This window comes from Colletotrichum jinshuiense, chromosome 1, assembly GCF_051148585.1.
Source record: "Colletotrichum jinshuiense chromosome 1, complete sequence".
Classification (NCBI taxonomy): Eukaryota; Fungi; Ascomycota; class Sordariomycetes; order Glomerellales; family Glomerellaceae; genus Colletotrichum; species Colletotrichum jinshuiense.
Window position 1 is genome coordinate 583723 of NC_139302.1, and position 20255 is coordinate 603977.

The 20255-nt window shown below is 52.4% G+C and overlaps 6 protein-coding genes across 6 annotated transcripts; 4 read left to right on the top strand and 2 right to left on the bottom strand.

Annotated features, from left to right (window-relative positions):
- Nucleotides 1-1660: 1660 nt before the first annotated feature.
- EsH8_I_000155 (ASCH domain-containing protein) lies at nucleotides 1661-2125 on the bottom strand (the record flags this gene model as incomplete). The annotated part of the gene is made up of 1 exon (XM_083267568.1): nucleotides 1661-2125. One exon carries the CDS (start codon nucleotides 2123-2125, stop codon nucleotides 1661-1663), a length of 465 nt encoding a protein of 154 aa, XP_083118006.1.
- Nucleotides 2126-4186: 2061 nt separating this feature from the next.
- On the top strand, nucleotides 4187-5786 carry EsH8_I_000156 (Zn(II)2Cys6 transcription factor domain-containing protein; the record flags this gene model as incomplete). The annotated part of the gene is made up of 2 exons (XM_083267569.1): nucleotides 4187-4236; nucleotides 4295-5786. The coding sequence occupies 2 exons, from the start codon at nucleotides 4187-4189 to the stop codon at nucleotides 5784-5786; spliced, it is 1542 nt and encodes a 513-aa protein (XP_083118007.1).
- Nucleotides 5787-6135: 349 nt separating this feature from the next.
- EsH8_I_000157 (RTA1 like protein-domain-containing protein) lies at nucleotides 6136-7482 on the top strand (the record flags this gene model as incomplete). The annotated part of the gene is made up of 3 exons (XM_083267570.1): nucleotides 6136-6543; nucleotides 6601-6736; nucleotides 6824-7482. The coding sequence occupies 3 exons, from the start codon at nucleotides 6136-6138 to the stop codon at nucleotides 7480-7482; spliced, it is 1203 nt and encodes a 400-aa protein (XP_083118008.1).
- Nucleotides 7483-8127: 645 nt separating this feature from the next.
- On the top strand, nucleotides 8128-10462 carry EsH8_I_000158 (Zn(II)2Cys6 transcription factor; the record flags this gene model as incomplete). Its single annotated transcript, XM_083267571.1, has 3 exons — nucleotides 8128-9182; nucleotides 9233-9400; nucleotides 9457-10462. 3 exons carry the CDS (start codon nucleotides 8128-8130, stop codon nucleotides 10460-10462), a joined length of 2229 nt encoding a protein of 742 aa, XP_083118009.1.
- Nucleotides 10463-10657: 195 nt separating this feature from the next.
- EsH8_I_000159 (metal-dependent hydrolase family protein) lies at nucleotides 10658-12001 on the bottom strand (the record flags this gene model as incomplete). The annotated part of the gene is made up of 1 exon (XM_083267572.1): nucleotides 10658-12001. One exon carries the CDS (start codon nucleotides 11999-12001, stop codon nucleotides 10658-10660), a length of 1344 nt encoding a protein of 447 aa, XP_083118010.1.
- Nucleotides 12002-12577: 576 nt separating this feature from the next.
- Nucleotides 12578-14576, top strand: EsH8_I_000160 (major facilitator superfamily transporter; the record flags this gene model as incomplete). Its single annotated transcript, XM_083267573.1, has 9 exons — nucleotides 12578-12748; nucleotides 12814-12870; nucleotides 12921-12993; nucleotides 13052-13127; nucleotides 13199-13363; nucleotides 13419-13776; nucleotides 13840-13909; nucleotides 13965-14134; nucleotides 14196-14576. 9 exons carry the CDS (start codon nucleotides 12578-12580, stop codon nucleotides 14574-14576), a joined length of 1521 nt encoding a protein of 506 aa, XP_083118011.1.
- Nucleotides 14577-20255: the final 5679 nt, after the last annotated feature.

The following is a 20255-nucleotide window of genomic DNA, read 5'->3' on the forward strand; positions in this document are numbered from 1 at the left end:
AGACACCAGCACCTGAAAACTTGTCGAGGGCTGCCGTTGTAGGAGCCAACTTGACATGACACCACGGCTCATCTTTGCCCGTCGGAGTAAGCTGACGTTATGATTTCCCGTATCATGCACCACAGCGTGGCGCCTAGGCTCGAGCATTCCATCACGTCGGGCCCCCGCATTCATCGCGGCACCATTATGGAATGCCCATTGGTCTTGGCCGATGGGGGCGTCCACAACATCAGCTACTACCGAATAGCAGCGCCCGTTCCCTAGTAATTACAAACTTGGCGCTAAACACAGCAGCTGCAATGACTAGGCGAAAGAAGAAACCGTCTTGAGATAACAAAACAAAGCCCGCGTCCTTTTGCCCCAAAAATGTTTCCTCGAGATCTGTTTATGAATGGGGCATGTTGTGGCGCTCGGGCTTATGAATGCTTTCTTGTCTTGGCTTGATATTTGCTCCCTCACCAGGCATGAGATGAGGCCACGACTTGCTGCCACCGCTTTTCGGCGGCTGCATACCAATTCCCCGCACCTAGTGTAGTACGAGTACTCCGTATGGAGGACGGACTTTAAAAGGCCCCCCTCAACATCGCTCTGTCGTGGCTGAGGAAATTGGGTTCCACGGTGTTCACCCTGACAGTCACCTTGACAGTCACCATGATGATAATACCGACACACACCAATAAGCGGCAGGTCTGAAAGTTTGTGCACCACAGCTTCTGTATCCGCTCTTAGTTGGAGATGCCGCAAAGACACTTTCGTACATCGATATGTGATTGTGCCGATTCTTCCGCATCCAAATCCACCAAACCAGGAAAACAACACAGCTCCAGTTTAAGAAAAACCCGAAATGGGTTATATCCACATGTTAGTGGAGACAACGGCAAAATATCCGCTCGAGTGAAAGGAGAAGTACAGATACTGGCGACATCAAATCTACGTCATTCGTAGGCAGATTGGTGTTGGGAGTGCATATGCGCAAAGATGCACCAGGACAAACCCGTCTCTCTTCTAAACTCGCCATAGTGAGGGGGTTTGTAGTTTTCTTCGCCCTCTTCTCCCCTCGTTTTTATCCCTTTCTTTTTTCCCAGCGTCAATTTGCTTATCAGGTTGTATTACACGGGCATCTGGCGATTACCATTTCCGTCCAAGGTAGGCCTGCCCATTTATTGGGACAACAGGGCCTTTCCATCACCGACCGGGATGCCGGCAGCACGGGCCCGGACCCTCCGGATTGTGGGCGTCTGGACCGCGCTCCCACGAATCCTTACAATTTCGAACCCCAAGATCGCCCCCACGCCCACGCAGCGTGGCAAAGCCCTACCGCACAGGCACAAACGATATGGTTTCCAAATTCGCCGGTCCAATCATCAACAGCTCACTACGAGTTCTTCTGCCCTGATGGTCTAGCGGTATGATTCTCCCTTAGGGTTGTCTTCGACATCTCAGTCTGGGAGAGGTCCCAGGTTCGATCCCTGGTTAGGGCCCAATTCTTTTGCATTTTTGACAACCAACACTCGCTAGGGGTATTCATGTTTTTGTGCCATGCTGCCAGCACCCGTGGCCATTACTTATTGTCCTTTACATTTTGGCTAACAAGCTAGTGAACCATGAAGAGTCTCTTTTTTATCATGAGTTGTAGAGTTTGTGCGCATTATCACGTTTTCTATTGCTCTCCAGCTTTTGGGTAGACCACTTCGAATCTCTCGCAGAGCACTTCGACATCCTCATTAAACTCTTGTCCTTCTTGGTTCCTTTTAAAGTAGCGAATATGCCCATTTCTCCATGCTTGATAGTCTCCCTCTCCTTCAGCCAGCGCGAAGTCCTCATCCACGTCCCTAAACTTGCACCTCACGAACGAGGTCGTCTTGATGACTGCGGCGGGCTGTCCCTTGCCGTCGAGCACAACGGACAAGTCTCCGACCCCCCAATGAAGCGCCTCGGGAATTGGCCAGCTTGTCGTGGATGTCTTGTTACCTTGCAGCAAAATCCCGAGGAGTTCGTCTTTCAGGGCGGGGCTGTCGCCGAACGCGCATACGTCCTTTGGTGATGCGAGGGTTGTGGCGAGCTCTGCCGAGACTCGGGCCATAAAGGCGACAATGTCGGGGCGTGAGGGGTCGATTTCCGACATTGGTGTTGTTCTGCCGGTTGGTTCGGTTGTGGGGTATCTCAATGGCTGAATTCACGTACAATCTGGAGTCGCAATAAAGCGGATTGATAGTGGAAAATTTGAGGCTGCTTGCTCTTAACTACCCACCTACCTTGACGACGGATAAATATTATTATAATTTGGCGACTCACTCGAGCGACACCGTTTGGATTGGTAAACAGCATCATGAATACGAGTTGGGACTGAGGCTGCAGTTCGACTATTGCGCTAGCGACTTTGCCGGATGACTCACCTCGGTATGCAGCAAACGGCGTGCTCAAGTTGGGTTTACGGCACTTTTTACTCAAGACGCAATGATAACTATCACGCACTTTGAGGGTTGGAGAAATTCGTCTGTGATAAATCGTGCCAAGACAATACAGCGTGCACAACTCCACCGAAGTTTCACAAAGAAACTTTGCGATATCAATTAAATGCCGTTGTTTAAGCCATGAGGATCAGATTTGGGGGTAATTATGAGCAATAAACCGGTTTCACATGTATAGCAAAGATTAACATCAGCGGACCTATATAACCATGCTATTGGTCTGTATTTGTGGTTGATAAGGGTGATCTGCTGATTCCATCTTGGGAGGAGACTGCTGGCCCTAGTGAACTCAGAAGCGCCTTGGTGAGCCAGGTTTGGCAGTGCATGCTCAATATCAAAACCGCTATCTTCTGAAGGGGATGCAGTCCAACGCCGCTGTTTGCTATCCCTTGATACATGGGGTATTGTGCACACAAAGCAACTGCCTTCCATCGAGCGGTGATTGAGCATGGCGAGGAACAGAGGCAGACTCCACCAAGTTAGTAAGGGCACGTCGCGCCTCAATGATGGGATGCCAGTTTATGTTCAATTTGATAAGTCAGCCGTCCGAAGTCGTGTTGTTGGGTTGAGACGAGTGGTCCGCGGGGAGTATCGTGGGTTGCGGCGGGGTCAGTGTTTTCAAGATTCCGCGATGCTTTCGGCGCTGCGCTGGAGAAGGTCCGCCGGCCCCGCCGGCCCCCGCACGAAATACGACATACATCATCTGAAATATTGGATCTCGAGGATTCCATTGACAAGCCTGAGAGAAGCAAGCCGCCTTTGATGTGGGAGACGTCTGCAGATGGAACGTGGAGGTAGCAACCGGAGAGAGTAAGATCCCAGGTTGAAAGCTGAAGATATATGTTCGTTTATTAGTCTTTGTGTCCGCACCATATGATTGAAGCTGCTTCCAAAACCTCAAGTTTTGATCGATCTTGGGGCTTTAGCCTTCCAGCATTTCATCCTCGAAGTCCAGGCTACTAAGTGGTTGACATCGGCATAGTGCCCGCCTCGGCCGCCCACGAAGCTTTCTGTGAAAGTCTGGTTGCTGTTGGCTTTGACTTTTGTTTCCGAAAGCCGAATTGAAGCTGAGGAGGGGTCAGCGACGGTGAAGACAGACTGCCATGTTTGTTCTTCCGGGCTTCCTTCGCACTCGGAAGCAACTCACGATGTGTGCTGCGGCATCAGCACCATAAGCCAAGTATACTTTCGGATCGGATCCCAACTACTGCATTAACCTGTCAAAGGTGTCTCTCAGTTACTAAATGTGGCATTCGCGCACTCGGAGTTGTCAAAGTCAGATGGAGATATCCGTGGCGGGCATCTTGGGATGACACTGAAAGGTCCAGAACAATGGGTGACGCCTTACCTAAGCACTCTGTTCATGGAGCTTATTTTAACAGAGCCACCCGATTGGCCGGGTCGCATTTGCCCCGCCCATAGCGGGGCATTGCCTGAAGGATTCGGCGTTTAATTGCGGCGGCGGCCGAAGCCACTGGCCCTCGCCTATCAGCCTCTTCTGAAACGAAACACGCAGTCGAACGTAAACGTCACGGCGTGTGGCTCGGAGTTCAGCTCCATGGCGTCCTTTACATTACGCGGGCTACTTCAAAAGCCGGTTCCCTGAGACTCTCAAGGTCATTGCCGCCTCCTGCCGTTCGATAGGTCGCCTCGCATCTTTACGTGGCGCATATCTTAGTGCGTATTAAGCAGTCGACACGGACACCCTCCACGAGATGGCTCGACTTGGCGTTGCAAAGGTGAAGACGGGGTGCATTACCTGCAAGTACGCATAGCCCCAGTCATCTTCGTTTACCCCTCGCGCAGACGCTTATCGTTACTAGGATCCGCAGAGTCAAGTGCGATGAGGCGCGCCCGGCATGCAATCGATGCGTAGGCACGGGGAGGAAATGCGACGGCTATGTCACTCCGCCTACGGGGGCGTACTCGTGGGCCCAGCTGCTTCGGGTCTGCCCGCCGCCAACTGTTGTGGCGCCAGAAGCCGACCTCCGCGCCCTGAGCTTCTTCCGCGGCGTCGTCGCACCCGTTCTCGCTGGACACCTGGACAGCTACTTCTGGACACATCTCGTATCCCAGGTCTCACATCAGGAAATCGCCGCCAAGCACGCTGCTCTGGCCATTAGCTCACTCTACGAAAATTTCAAGGATGACCCCCTGGACCGCAATGCCAACAAGAACGCCTTCGCTGTTGCGCATTACAACGAAGCAATCCGGCACTTGAGAACTACCACAAACCAAGAGACGGTCCTCTTTGTGTGTATCCTCTTTGTGTGCATCGATATGCTTCGAGGCGAGTGTAAGAGCGCCGTCGACCACTGTAGACATGGCGTCAACATCTTGAATGGACTCAGCTCCCGCTCCAGATTCATCCGTGACCACTTGGAACCGGCCTTTTGCCGCTTGGGCGTCTTTCCCTTCTTCTTCGGGGTCCGCCCGGAGACCTTTCCGGTTGTGGCATCTCAGGGTCCGGCTCCGACCGCGCCGTTTGAACGCCTCTCCCAGGTCCAGGCATCATTGGACCCGTTGCTTGTGCGGGCCATTCGCTTTGTCCGCTCTGCCGACGAGTATAGGCTTGGGGATGAATCATGTCCCAAGCCCGACGTAGCAACAATCCAAGAGCGAGATAACATCAACGCGGAATTGGACGCTTGGAACGCGTCGTTTTGTACGTATAAGGAACAGAAGGTGGTCCCTAATTGCAAAGGTGCTGTGGTCCGGGAGGCCCTCGTCGAATATTTGCAAGAGATGAATTGGCTCGTGGCCAAGATCTGGATCGATACGTGTTTCTGTCGCGGAGATAGCGTCTACGACTTGCACATGGACAAGTTCCGCGCCATCATAGACATTGCACGCCAAGCCGACTCGTTACTACAGGCATCGCGACACAAAATACCACGCCCCAAGTTCACATTCGAGATGGGCTTTAGCCCTCTGCTCGGATTTGTTGTAATTAAATGCCGGTCACTGAGCCTTCGTCTAGCCGCATTGGGGCTTATTAAGACGATTGCCCACGACAGAGAAAACTGCTGGGACTCCAACACTCTTCTAGCGTTTGGGCGTCGGGTAATTGAGGTTGAGCACGACTTGCATCTTGGCCCGGAGGAGGATATTGAACATGTAATTGACGACGGGACGCTACCGCCGGAAGGGCGGCGTATCAAGGACTCAGCCATGCAGCCCGAGACGCGTGTTGTGCCCAGGAAGGATGGCGTCGTCACGATTTGGAAGCAGATATCCTTCTTGATGAGGGAACCGAACGGGCCTGTCACGGTCAGGGACGAAATGATCACAGTACAATTGAGGCGCGAGGCCTGATATCTATTTTCAGTCATCTGTTTCGTTGACGTTCCTGTTAAAACTACGCCGCATGTGTGATCTCCCGTGCTGACGCCCCAGGGGTATGCATCGTTTAACGTTGGTGCCCGTCGGCTGGCGCTGCGCCCCTGCAAATACGTGATTGGTCGGCTCGCATCTTTTATGTAAAAACGCGACCTGGGGCTGTGCATCATCGCCAGGCGCCATGATAAACCGTTTGTACGAATGCTCGAAAGGCTTCACATAAAGACGGCCAGATCACTCAACAAAATGATGTTCAGAAGATTAAACGCAGTAAAAGAGAACATTCTCCGCAACCCTCCAGTTTCGAGCCCAGTCACAACTCACAATGCTCTTCTCTTGGATCATCCTGGCCGCAGCCACCGCAGCTCATGCGCTGCCATCTGATAGACCCTTGCCCACGCCAACTTTGCAAGGGTCTCTGGGGAAACGACAAGACACAACCATTGTCCCCTCCGCAACATCGTCTATTCCAACTGGCGACTTCATCGCAACACAGTTCATTACGATCCCCGGCGTGACAAATAGCTATGTCACAATCCCTGCCAAGACCATCGATATCGCCATCCCGACATGCGTCCGCACCATCGAGCCAGATGCGAACGGCTACATCCCCCCCGGAAACTGCGGTGCCATCTGGAATTACTACCCGAGCTTCGTGGCGGCCATTGTATTTGCTGCTTTGTTTGGTGTCCTGACTGCAGTCCACATCTGGCAGGCGGCCAAGTACAAGAAGGTCCGTACGTCTTCATACGCCGCAACTGGGATGATGCAGAGGCTAACGGTGCGTTAGAGATGGTGTTGGGTCATTATCATGGCGAGCATCTGGGAGACGCTCGCGTTCGTCTTCCGTGCTGCGAGCAGCAAATACCAGCAAAATAACGGCATCTACTTGATTTTTCAAATCTTTATTTTGCTTGCCCCAATCTGTAAGTCAAGCCATTTACAAGCTGAGTTGGACACACTACTTTGTCCCGACAGCTCCAGTGTTTTCGGACAAGACTAACACGTAGCAGGGATTAACGCATTTGCGTACATGACGCTTGGGCGGATGATATACTTCTTCCACCCCTCCCGTTCCCTCATTCATATCCCGGCATCGACCTTTGCCGCCATCTTTGTCGCCCTCGACATCATTTCTTTCGCTGTCCAGCTCACCGGAGGCAGCATGGCTGGCCCGACGGCCCCGCCCGAGGAGCAAATGAAGGCGATCCACATCTACATGGGCGGCATCGGCCTGCAGGAGTTCTTCATCATCATTTTTGTCTCCTTGGCATTGAGGTTCCAGTTCGAGCTGCAGCGGGTAGAGAAGCTTGCTGGAAAGCGGACGCGCTCGTGGAAGCCGCTCCTGTGGGCGCTCTACTTCTCCCTCGGGATGATTACGATGCGGATCATCTACCGGCTGGTGGAGTTCTCGTCGGGACACGGCCTCGAAAATGCTTTGATCACCCATGAGGCGTACTTTTACGTCTTGGAGGCCCTACCGATGCTCCTGGCCATCGCGATCTTCAACCTCGTGCACCCAGCCATGGTCATGAACGGCCCCGGGTCGGACATGCCGGGGCTCTTCTCGAAGACCAAGAATGCTTATGCGAAGAGGAAGGGAAGGATCCCGCTGGACCAGGATGCAGAGCAGCAAGAGCTTACACGGAGGGTTCCGAGCCCTGGAGTTTAGCGGGAAAGGCTGCGATCTTATGTAAGGCAAGGGGAGGAACCGGTGCCGGCTCCAGGATCTACATATTCGATATACGGGGGACCGGCGTCGGTGACAGTATAGGGGGCTCTGCGGTGGGTTGCGTTCTTAGTTCAAAGAATATTTGATAGATAGAGCAGGACTTGACAATGGTATGGCGCACAGGACGAGGCTTGGGGGTCTTTGTCCGAGCGAGGCATTGGACTTTCAGGGTAGTGCATTGTATCAGTACATAGAGAAGTGTTCTAGACAAGACTTTTATCATATTTGCATCGGATTTTATTTCATTTTACAAATACCGTCTATTGTCACCTTGCTCCTAGGCCTTGGACCACTTGTGCATTGAGACGCATTTGTGACTGATTGAAGTATCAACTCAATGTCTTTTGCTGCTAATGCGTCCCTCATCCCTGATCCCTGTTGCCATGAGGATCATCTCCGCCCGTATCTTATCGGCAGCGCCGGCCGAAGTGCGGAGACAACAAAGAACCCCCTTGGAGTTTGGACTCACCCCCACGCAAACTTGCATTCGACATCGTCCCATCGCGACAAGTGCAAGGTCCCGGAACTCTGCATAACTCCTATCCACCATGAAGGCGCCGTCACATAAGACTGGCCCACACAAGAATGGAGTCACCAGCACAGCGCCGGCGCCGGCGCCGTAGGATCCCCGATGCGGACCGCAAGCGGGCACCACGCGCCTGCGACCGCTGTAAAGCCCGCAAGAACAAATGCGTCGAGACCGACTCGGGGGTATGCGTGCGATGTATCGCGGGATCCCACCCGTGCCGATTTGATCGTGAGCGGAGTCCGGTGGAAGATGGGGTCGAAGACCGACCGAAGATGGCTGCCCCGACGACCTCAGCGACGACCTCGACGACGACCTCGATGGGGGTCGCTGCTACCGTGGATGACCATGAGGGAAGAACAGAAGACCGTACTACTCTGGGTCAAAGCATCAAAACCGATTTCTCCCCCGCAGTGAGTTCGCCCTCCGAAGCCTTCATGTGGCCACGCTTCCTCTCTCGACTCCGGGAGGCGTTCTGCCTCGATTCTCAGCCAGCGCCTGAGGAACAGGACATGATGAGGTTGCAAGCTCGTCTATCTCGGCCAACGGCGGTTGATCCCGCAGAGCTGAGACGCGTCAAAAAGGCTGTCAGTCGCTTCCCCCCGCAAGGTGTTGCCGAATTTCTCGTCTCTGTCTGCATCGCGTATGGGACGGACGTCTTCTTCTACTTTGATCAGGCGCAGTTCACGTCCGAACTTCACCAATTCTACAGCGACGATGCTTCACCTTTGAGAATGGACACCAGCTTCGTCTGTCTTGCCCTGGCGGTGTTTGCATTGGGGAGTCAATGGACGGCTTTAGCTAGACCGGGAGACTTGAGCGACGAGAGCGTGCCGGATGATTTTGACCCGGGCCGGATATTCTATAACCAGGCTCGTATTCTGATGTCAGACCTCATCGATCGCCCGTGCATACGGTCCGTCCAGGCGACTTTTATCTTGGGTGTCTACCTAATGCCCGCCAGCGCAATCAGCGCTTCCTACGTTTACATGGGCCTGGCGTTGCGCAAGGCCCTTGCCATTGGGCTTCACCAGGAGCCCGATGATCCCTCTTTTGACGAGGATGAGAGGGAGATGAGGCGGAGGCTTTGGTGGTCCGTCTACTCTCTCGAGAGGCGAGTCCCTCCTTGGTGATACTCGCAAGTTGCTTGGCTGACTTTAGCAGGACCGTGACCATCAAGCTCAACCGACCTCGGTCAGTCAGCCAAGGCATCATCACGGCGCGTCTGCCTCGACCAACGCCCAGCGACGCGTCTCAGAAATTCGACAACATCCAGCATCAAATAGCAAATGCGACGTTTGTCGGAATCATTGACAAGCTCTCGGAGCCCGGGTTGGTCAACCTCGTCTCATTTTTTAGGCACGATCCGCTGCTAACGCACCCAGCAGAGCATGGTTGAACATCAGCCAGGCCCCCCTGGCGCAATCGGGCCCCACGAAGATTGGCCAAGCATCTCTCAAGCAATGGAAGAAAGCCCTACCCTCGTCCCTGAAGCTCAAAAATGTCAACCCAAAATCCTCGAGTTACCGAGCCGTGTTCCACCTCCATCTCAACTACTACTTTGCCTGGATCGACATGGGCAAAGTCTCCGTTGTGACTGTCGTACGGGCACGCCTCCGCGGGGTCTTTTGCCCCGACGAAGAACTCCCGACTGTTGGCAACGACGTCGAGGCATCGTCTGAGGCTTGCGTCAAGGCGGCCAGGAAGATGCTCGAACTCTTCGACGGCCTGAGCCGAGGCGGAAACATGGCGCGGTTCTCGTTCACGGACTTTCAGGGCTGCAGTATTGCCACCATCATTGTGCTTCTTGCCGGGATTTTGGACCGTGACTCGGGGTATGAGGGACGGGTGGCGTTTGGACTCGACAGTCTTCGCAAGATGTCCTGCGGCGGGAATGTGACGGCGAGGATGGGCGTGCGATTTGTGGAGGCGTTGCAGTCCATCACGAACGAGGCAAGGGCCAAGTTGCTTGCGGTCCAACGGCAACAAGAATCCCGGGAATCTATTTCTTCTGCAGGGGAGGACGGCTATGGACGGTGGGCGCAGTGGCTGGCGAATGCCGAGGTTCCTGGATGCCTTTCGGCAGACAGTTCTGAGTCGGAACAATCTGAAGAGCCTCCCACTGCTGTACCAGATGCGGCGGTAGTTCCCAACATAATGCTTCCGTCTCCCTGGGAGGAGACGGCGGCGCTCCAACTACAGGAGATGTCCGCATCAGGGTTTGGCCTCCCTATGGAGGAAACAGGGGATCTGATACCGGCCGTTGGCCACACATTGATGCCCCTACCACCCGGTTATGATTCCTGGTTACCTTCGGGTGCGTGGAACGATGACCAAATGTACTTGATGGGCCTGGCTGGAATGGATGTGCTGGACTTTACTAGCGGACTTTGATCACTCAGCGAATGTATTCAACCTTGTTTCGCGTCTTGGCCAAACATGATGCCATTGTGTATAACTAAGAGCACTGTTCATTTGGTCATTCATATTGAGCCCTGTGCCCACCGTAGGTAACTTGATATACATGTGCACGAGCCTGCTCTTGAAATAAAGGCTGAACTCGACATCCTTTTTATACGTGTAATCATTTCATAGCGCCGGCTTGATTCTGACCGGCACTGTGGCATCTTCGACCAACCCACTCCATCTGCTCTTGTATATCCTTCCTTCCTTAATTACACCACAGACATGTGTCTCTGGGTCATCGAATATGGAGACATTCTCGGCAGGGTTTGCGTCTGTGATGACGAGATCCGCCTCGAATCCCACCTTGATCTGGCCAAGCGAGTCCTCCCTACCGACCATCCGGGCAGGATTGATGGTTGCGCTCTGCAAGACGGCCAGCGGCGACAACGCCTTTGCGCGCAATGTGAATTCGAACGATTGTGCCGCGCCGAGCGGGCCAAGAAGATCGGTGCCAAAGCAAATCGTGACGCCGGCGTCGTATGCCGTCTTGAGGGCCACCAGTCCGGCATGGAGGACCTCTTCGTTCTTGGACATTGACTCTGGGGGAAGGTATCCGCGCCATTTGGGCGAGGCCATCTCGGCGTACGTGATTAGGGTCGGCGTGAGGTAGACGCCCTTCTCCGCCATGAGCTTCGCCGTGGGGGCGTCGACGAAGTTCCCGTGCTCAATGCCCCGCACTCCGTTGTCAATGCAGTGCCTGATGGCCTTCGTTGTGTATGCGTGTGCTGTAACATACGTGCCCGCGTTCTCGGCACACTCGACCATGGCACGGATCTCGGCGCCGGAGAACTGGAGGTGGTCGATCTTATCCGTCGGGCTCGAGACACCCCCGGAGCCCATTATCTTGATAAAGTCCGCCCCGGTGCGGATTTCCTCGCGCACCGCCGTCATACACTCCGGCACGCCGTTGCACACCCTCCCAAGCCCGTTCGTCGAGCCGCCGCAGCACGCAGTGTGGTCATGCGGCCCGCGGAAATCCCCGTGGCCGCCGGCTTGCGACAGCGCGTGCCCTGCGATGAAGAGCCGGGGGCCGGGGAAAACGCCGTCGTTGATGGCCTCTTTCAACGCCTGCAGCGCGCCGCCGCAGTCCCGCACGCTCGTGAAGCCTCTGTGCAGCATCTGCGCGCACACGTACGGCTGGCGGAGGAGCGAGACGTCGTTGGGGTTGCCGAACGCCTTGGAGAGGTCGCCAAAGCCGGGAACGGCTACGATGTGGACGTGTGAGTCGATGAGGCCGGGGCAGATGAACTTGCCGCTGCAGTCAATGACCTCGAAGCCCTGCTGTTGGGCGTCTGCGACAACAGCGTCCGTGGACTCGAGGATTGCGTCGATGTAGCCATCTTTGAGCTGAATCGCGGCGTGGGGGCGCAGAGAGCCATCTGTGACGTCGACAATGGTAGCGTTTGTGAGTATGTATCGCCGAACAGGGGCGCGGAGCCAGGGCTTCAGGTCGGCTTCGGTCACCATGTTGGATTTTTGGTACTGGATTTCGTGTTGACGCCAAAGATGCAGAGGAGATGAGTGATGAGGTGAGGGGAAAAGGGACTGTTCGGCCACCTGCAAGACGGTGAATGTTTCTCAAAGTTGATTATTTATCCGATTGCCTTCATCCCAACAACCAACGTCATTTAGAACGAACTCATCGGCTACAGGCAAACCCTCAGAAGTGAATGCGTCGGGTGTCTGGCCCTCTATCGTCGGGAAACTGTCAGGTCGGAGCCATGTTGCCGACACCGGCGTCGGATATCTGGCCAAACGCCCGTCCGCCATCGGCAAAGTGGCTCGCCCCACCTCCGTATCGCCGCTATCATTTGTAGTCATGGCTATCATTGAATCCTTTGATACAGCGCTGATATGCGTCTCCAGTGCGGGGAATGCAACACCTTAACCCCAGGTTGGTAGACAAGATGGCGCATGGCATGTGGAGACGGCAAACTCGTGGATCTTTTAAACCGGCAGTCTTGCAGTCCTCGGGGGTTGCTGCTTTGGTCTCTCCCGATTGAGCATCCGACAGCAACAGGTCCGCGGTTTTGAGCAGCGATGATGACTTCCGGCGACGCCAAAGCTGACACGATGAGCAAACAACAAGACGACAGTCGCCAGGGAGATGGAGTCGAAGAAAAGAACGGCCAAATTGTCGATCTGGGGGATAGCTATACTGCGGAGGAGGAAAAGGAAGTGTTGCGTAGAATCGATCTCGCGGTCTTGCCCATGGTAAGGCAGCCCCAACCCCTCCTTGCGGTAAAACCGGCCTCAGCTAACATGGAATGTCTGGATAGATGTGTTTTGTCTTCTTTCTGCAATATCTAGACAAACAGAGTCTAAGCTACGCGAGCGTAAGTTCTTAGCGTGACTGTCAAACGAGAATGTTGTTGACAATGCAAAGGTCTTCGGTCTTATCACGGACCTTAACTTGACCAGTACTCAATACTCATGGTGTTCGTCTATTTTCTACGTCGGTAAGTTGATAATGAGCCTGTATTGTCGAACTTGGAACCTGACGTGGTCCACTGCTAGGTCAGCTTGTGTCTGAGTATCCGTTCATCTACTTGATGAGCAGATTCCACCTCACCAAGTTTGTTGGCATTACAATGTGAGTTGCCAGTTAAGAGTTCTGGAAAACTTCAAATCTAGAACAGTTGGCTTACGATTTTACCTTTACAGTGTCATCTGGGGCATAATCTGCATGTGTCTCGCCGCGCCGACCAACTACGCCGGCTTCGCTGCCGTCCGTTTTCTACTCGGATTCGCCGAAGGCGCCGTCTCCCCGGCATTCATCACCATCACCAGCATTTGGTACCGAAAGGACGAACATGCGCTCCGAACAGCGTAAGATACCCGTTCCACAGAAGAGCAACGAGACAGCCGAGCTCACACAGTGTAGATTTTGGATTACCATGAACGGCATTGCGCAGATCTGCGGCTCCTTGCTTATGTACGGCATTGCCAGGAACACCGCGCTCTCCCTGGCTCCGTGGCGGACACTATTCCTAGTTTGCGGCGCAATCACCTCCGCTGCCGGCGTGGCCTTCTATCTCTTCATGCCAAACGGACCAAACGATGCCTGGTTCTTGACGCCCCGCCAGAAGCAAGTTCTCTCTTTGCGCATGGCCAAAGACCGCGAGGGTGGCGACAAGACCTCCTTCTCTTTCGAACAGGTAAAAGAGGCGGTTCTTGACGTCAAGACCTGGTTTGTGTTTTGGTTCGGTGTCCTGGTGACTATGCAGTCCCCGGTTCTTACGGTTAGTTTTTATCTCCCTATGCTTGCCCAAGTCTTGAGCTTCGAGCTGACGATCTGCAAATAGTTTGCATCGCTCGTCATCAACAATATCGGGTATGACAAGTATCAGACTATGCTGTATACTGCTCCTTCAGGTATGCAACACTGCCAGCAAAATTTGGTCTGGCGACTTTTCTAATCATCTCTCAGGTGCTGTTCAGATTGGAATGCTGTGGATTGGCGTCTGTGGCTGCATGCTGTTCCCCAAGCATCGAACCCTCGTAGCTTTGGTTCTTATCTTGCCTCCTCTTGCAGGCAATATTCTTCTCATGAAGCTGTCCACCGATGCCGGCTGGGGCATGATCGCGGCTTCCTGGGTCGTAAGTCTATTGATTACCACCCCTGAATACCACAAGTCCTTTGATTAACCCGTGTTTATAGGCATCGTGCATCACAGCGGTGTGGTCAATCCTGCTCTCTCTCACGGCGTCAAACGTCAAAGGCAACACCAAACGCGCGGTCGTCAATGCGATGTTCTTTATTGGGTACTGCGCCGGATGCATCGGCGCCCCGCAGCTTTGGACCAAAAAGCCGCGATACTTCAACGGCGTCGTCACTGCCATTGTCACATGGTGTCTGCTGTTCGCAGAGATCCTTTTGTATCGGTATGTTTGCGCGAGGGACAACTCCAAGCGAGAGTCGGCTTCGGCTAGCGACCAGTCCGCTCAAAGTGGTAATGAGGAGTTCGTGTTGGATGACGCCGGTGCTCCCGAGGGTGACATGACGGATAAGCAAGACAAACAGTTTAGATACAGCTTGTAGGTGGTAGAACGATGCGAATGGCAGCGGACCGTACTTTCGTGTCAGCCTGCAAGGACTTGGAAAACCTATTGTCGGTTATTTGAAGTATAAATCAGCGATCACCATAATTTTAGCGAAAGTGGCTCTCAAAACCAAATGGCACTTCTGGGAACAATTTCAAAGTTTACCAATTTCTGTTCATTATGCCGAGGATGTTCGACATCGCTGCGGTTTCGTCATCTTCTTTGTACAGTCCAAACACCTTGCACCCCCGGGGACATTCTCCCCGTACATATCCTTCTCTTGAAGCCGATATTCCAGCCATTACCCCAAGGATTAGATGTGCCTGTAGACTGAGAACGATTGGAACCAGTCCAGTTAAAGACACCCATGAGCTTTAGCACACCTGTTGATAATGGTAAGCTTGGTTGTTTCCTCTCTTGGAAAAAAAAAGTATTTGACGACGTACCACCGGCGGCTACTATGAAGTCTTTTTCAGAAATCGTATGTTGTTGTCGGAACCAGGCCGTTGAATCAGGCAGTAGTTTGCCAGCTTTGTTGGCTTCGTTGGCTCACTTGCAACCTGTTTGCTGTGAAAAGCGGGTTCGGACATCATTGAGGTGACCGCCACAGCATGAGGTTGCCTTTGGCCGCGGCGGGAACCCAATGTTCTGAGTCTGGAGTCCTCCCGCCACGGCCGAGGCTTTCGAACGCACGACGCATGTTTGAACTATTTCAAACGGTGCCTTGGAGCCCGCACCCCAAGTTTGAAACCAGATTCAAGTTGGAACAATGGCCTTTAGAGCTGAGGTGGGTGAAGTCTCTGGCCGATTGAAACATGGAGAGCCGACTCGTAGTTGGGACAGAGTCTGGGCTCTCCGTAAGCTTGGGTGATGTTCGAGCTAGCACGTTGAAGCTCTCCATGAGGAGTGTGTTTGAACAAGTGGGATTTGTCCATTAATCGGTGATGCTACCTGGCGTCGCTGGTAGCCTTGAAGACTGACAAATAAGACAGTAAGAAGGCACACACTTTGAACAGCTGGTGATTGAGGTGTTTGCTGAAGCATGACGAATCAGACCTCAACAATGGCCTGCTGCCTCTTGTTGAAACCTGTGCCATATTATAATCAACGGTGCCTCAAGTAGGTCCATGTAATCCTTAATAAACGTTCATTTTTGTCTTGTTAACACGTGCCATCATTTGAAGCGAGGTCGGGGCAGGGCCGATTTCTGGGCGTCGCAGATATTATGTGAAAGTGCGCATCTGGGACTAACAGAAGGCAAGCGCAGTTCATTGCTTGGGTTGTGAGTGAGTCTGATTGGCAAAGGCTAGAAGTTGAAGAATGAATTTGCTGGTAAAAGAAAAGCCAGGTTAGCTTGCTTCAGGCCTGGAAAAGGTGACCTTTTGTTACCTTGGGCGGCGCAGACAAATCCAGACTCACAGCCACTTCTTTTGCGCTGAGAAATGAATCTTGGCTGTGAAAGGGCGGCGGAGGCCCTCGACAAAGATGAACTGAACGGCTTGGGCCAGGCCAGGTAGTCGCAATGAACAAAAACTTTTTGAAGACAAAAAGATTTGGGAGATGTTGCGCCGGACAAGGACTTCTTCTTTGGGTGCAGACGCTTGCCAGCATTCTCGTAACTAGGCTTTCGATGTTGCAGCTCACAAGGAAGGCTGAATGTTTGGTGGGGGAGAAAAAGAAAACGAAGTGCCTATGTTGGCAGGCTTCGCAAATTCCCTCAGAGACTAGAGTGAGTCTGGAGAAGGACGTGGAATATCTTGACGAAAGCCAAAGAGGGTATTGATCAGTCGGGGTTTTGTAATCTGAAGGGGTAGGATGTTGAGGAAGAGGCAGAGGGGCAGAGGCGGGGGGGGTAAACATGAGAGGTTGGAGTGTGAAAGGTTAGGGCAAGGTAGGAAAGGCGCGGGTGGATACAAGATCTGACGGAGAGGGTGAGTGGAAGAATCCCTCTTTTGAAGGAAGGAGCGTATAAAAAAGCAGTAAGTTGCTGAAAATTTTGTCAGTATACGTAGTGTGCGTGGTTATACGCTGGTCCAGTCAATAAACTGTATAAGGCAGCATCCGAATGACAACCTGAAGCAGACAGTCTAGGCGGTGAAGACTCTGATGAATGAGGCGTAGAGAAGGAACAGAAAAAGGTTCATTAAAAGTCTAAAGGTAGAAGCCAGTGAATTGGAAGTGGTAGACACGACGAAAGTGGGTTGATGATATTCGAAGGGATAGGCTGCTGGGGAGAATGCTACAGGCCGAGCCCGTTGGAGGTCCGGAGATTGAAGGGAGCGGGCCGGATTGGCGAGTAGTGGCCGAGAGAACATACCCAGACAAGAAAAGGGAAGGAAGTGATACGGAGCGGAGATGGCTCTGGACGGAAGGAAAGCCAAATTTCGGGTTTCTATAAGACAGAGAGGTGAGTGTAATGTTCGCGGTGGTAGTAGTGAGACCGTGGGTGAGGGTGAGGGCTACTATCAAAATGACTCGAAATGGCAAGATGGCCTGTCCAGGTTAAATATTTGCAAGAAGCAGACATTACATTTTCACCATAGACGGTTCCCTGTATCGCGTTCGTGTTTCGAGGAGAGCGGACTGGCTATTGCAGTTGAGACGCGTCTTCAACCGGCGTGGACGTGTCCATGACCTCCATCTTCTGAATGATTATCAAGGTTCGGCTGTCGATGTTTTCGAAATCAAGATGTTGAGGAGACAGTTGAGTTTTGCCTGTCATCAGTTGAGATACTTGCCGCCCAGTCCATCTGGCCTGGCCCAAGACAAGAGTTCCCCGTCTTACCGCGGATACGCACTCACACATGTTATCAATGTTTGAGGTACTCGTAGATTCCCAAAATGAAAATTCCCTGGTGTTGTGAGTCGTACACCGAAGTCCAAGGCTCAGCCACCAGCAGCTTCTGGCCGAGAAATAAGGCGTGCTAGAGCTAGTTCTGGAGTGATGTCGCTTTAATTTATCCGAAATGTCCTGGATTTGATCTGACGCCTGTCCATATTTTGAGCTTCGTATTCATCTTCTGTCCTCTCCCTTGTGGTCTGCCAATGCTCTATGGTGATATGCAACCAGGTGAGCCTGGAAATCATAAACAGGGGAAATACGGTATCCGAGAGTATAGAGAGAGCCGACCGCTCAAAAGGAGCTGTAGGGAAAGGTAGGTAAGTTGAACCATAAGCTGGCAGAGATTGGAGCTTTCCTACTTCATATGAAAGTAAGGGAATCATCATCATCCTATAACCAAACAATAGGATCACTCGGGTGATACTAGGATCATACAAGCATCACCATCTTACAAGAGAGGGCAAGAACCTGTGCACCCGGCCTATACATCACTCACATTTCGTACTTTGGTGACACACTCGACACAATTAACAAGTTTGCAGAGGAGAATCCTTTTCTTAAGCCTGTCTTCTCCTTATACGAGAGCAATGTGATACGGCGTGTATCCGTTCATAATTTTAATCTTCCGATGCCAAAGTCCCATATGCCAAGCCCCAAGTCCCAAGCCAAGCCATTACACAAAGACTGATTCTTCCCGCTCCCCCTCAGTCCCCAACAGCAACAGCATCTTGTATCAGCTACCTTGTCGACGATGACTTTCGAGGTGGAGGTAATGATTCTGGGTTTGACGTGGCTCGTATGAACAAGGCGTTGGTGCAGCTGACTCTTTGATGCAGACTTTAGGGGGCATCAATGCACGCCTGATGGATGGCCTCGGCGCGGGTGAAATAAGGGAAGATGTCGGGGTACTCTTTATCACGCAGGTGGCGGCGACACTCATCGTTGCGTGTGAACACCTTTCCACAGTACATGCATTTGGTCGTTTTGGCCTTTTTGGGCTTCTTGCCGCCTTGAAGGCAAGCACGAACCAGCGACGCGGAGAATCCGAAGACGCGTCCCATTGTGGTTAGATGATGTGATCTCTGCAGATACCGTTAGAAAAGCTCACACGAACCTTGGAGCCGAGTGAGCGCGTACCTTGTTGTCAGTCGGTTGTTGGTCGGTTTGGTTTTGTGGTGAGACTTGGTCTTGTTGCTCTTGTGAGCAATTGTCTGGTCTTTGTTGTTGTCGTAGAAAGAAAAGAAGAAGAAGAAGAAGTCTGGATGGGAGACTAAATACTGCAGCCAGACAGGAAGCTGGAACAGGAAGCCTGGAGGCAAGAGCAAGAGGCAGGAGAGAAGGCAAGAACAGACCTTGCGAGGCAGGAGCCGGTTGGTTTGTTCTAGATATCAATTTTCACCTTGAAAATGGGATACACGAGGGATGCAGACGACTTGTCGACCACGTCCCTAGCCTCTTCATCATCACTTTGACTTTTCTTGAAGTTATCTCGACTTTGGTTCCGACGATAGTATCCCGGTGCCAGATTTTGAATGTCACTTCTATCTGAATATTTGCTCATCATTGCTTCCCTCTTATTCAATCTACTCGACCAGCTACTGGTACCTTGGTATGTCCAGAAACCTAGGCATGACAAAAGCTTTAACAGAGACGTAAGGACGACAATGCTGCAAGACTCAGAGACCGTTGGGTATGCAATACGAAGATTTCCTACGGCAGTCAAGAGGTGAGAGTAACATGCATTCTTTCCCTTCATCGCTGGCCATTCGTCACCTTAGGTAGCGAGATCACCTCATGTCTCCTATCCTCAGATGTGCCTGTTGCCAGTATTTGGCATAACGTGTAAAACTCGGGCACCAGTACTATCGCCGGGGTTGTTAACACGGCAAACCAGGGAGAGTTTTGTTTTTATTACTTCTTTGGTTTCTGAGCGCTCATAAGTGCACTAAGCCGTTGAAAAAGTGTTGGTAATTTGAATGTGACACATCTTTAAGGAAGAGCTCGCAGTCCAGCAACGCTAAGACACTCAGCTGCGATCAGCGCTGCTTCAACAGGCATCCCTATCAAAATGTGGCTTGAAGCCGACTGAACTCTAGATATCTTTTTCGGAGCCCCGACAAGCAAGCTGGAATATCTGAAGGACGTGAAATGGCCGTGACCTAATTTCCCATTCACAGTCCAAGGCAACTTGGAAACGGACGGAACTTGATGCCATACTTTGCCACATTTATTTGGCAACATGAAATGCCATCATGAGGTAAAAATGACAGCTCCACTACCCGAATTCACGAGAAATTTGTAATAGCTTAAACAACACCCTCGTCGCAATACCCCATGTCAATCTTTTCCATTGTGGCAGACTGGGGGATGGCGGGGTATATTAGCCGGCCAACGGCGTGCGAGCTGTTTGCCGAACCGGGAAGTTGTCACATATTGCATTCACGCTTCGTGCCCGGAAAAGACAACCGGAAATCGCGAATTCGGCTTGATCTCCCATCCAAAAGTGGCACCAACATGTATTTCGCATCAATCCCAGAATCTTCCGAAAACAGGCCGGCCAAATTGGGGTTGCATTTACCGGTCTCGCGCTTCCTACCCTGCTGGATGCCAATGCTGTGCTAGGCAGATTGAGGAGACGGACGTAAATCTACCGAGAAGTATATGCAGCCCACCGAGATAGATGCCCCTCCTCCGATGGAACGGTGATATTGGGGCAAACGGACCCTCAAGACGTGAGGTAGTTTCCAGGTATATTAATGTCGACGTCTTTAATTGATATTGAGCCGAACCCGGGGGGGAGCTGCGGTGTGAGGACGCCACCAACGAATTCATACT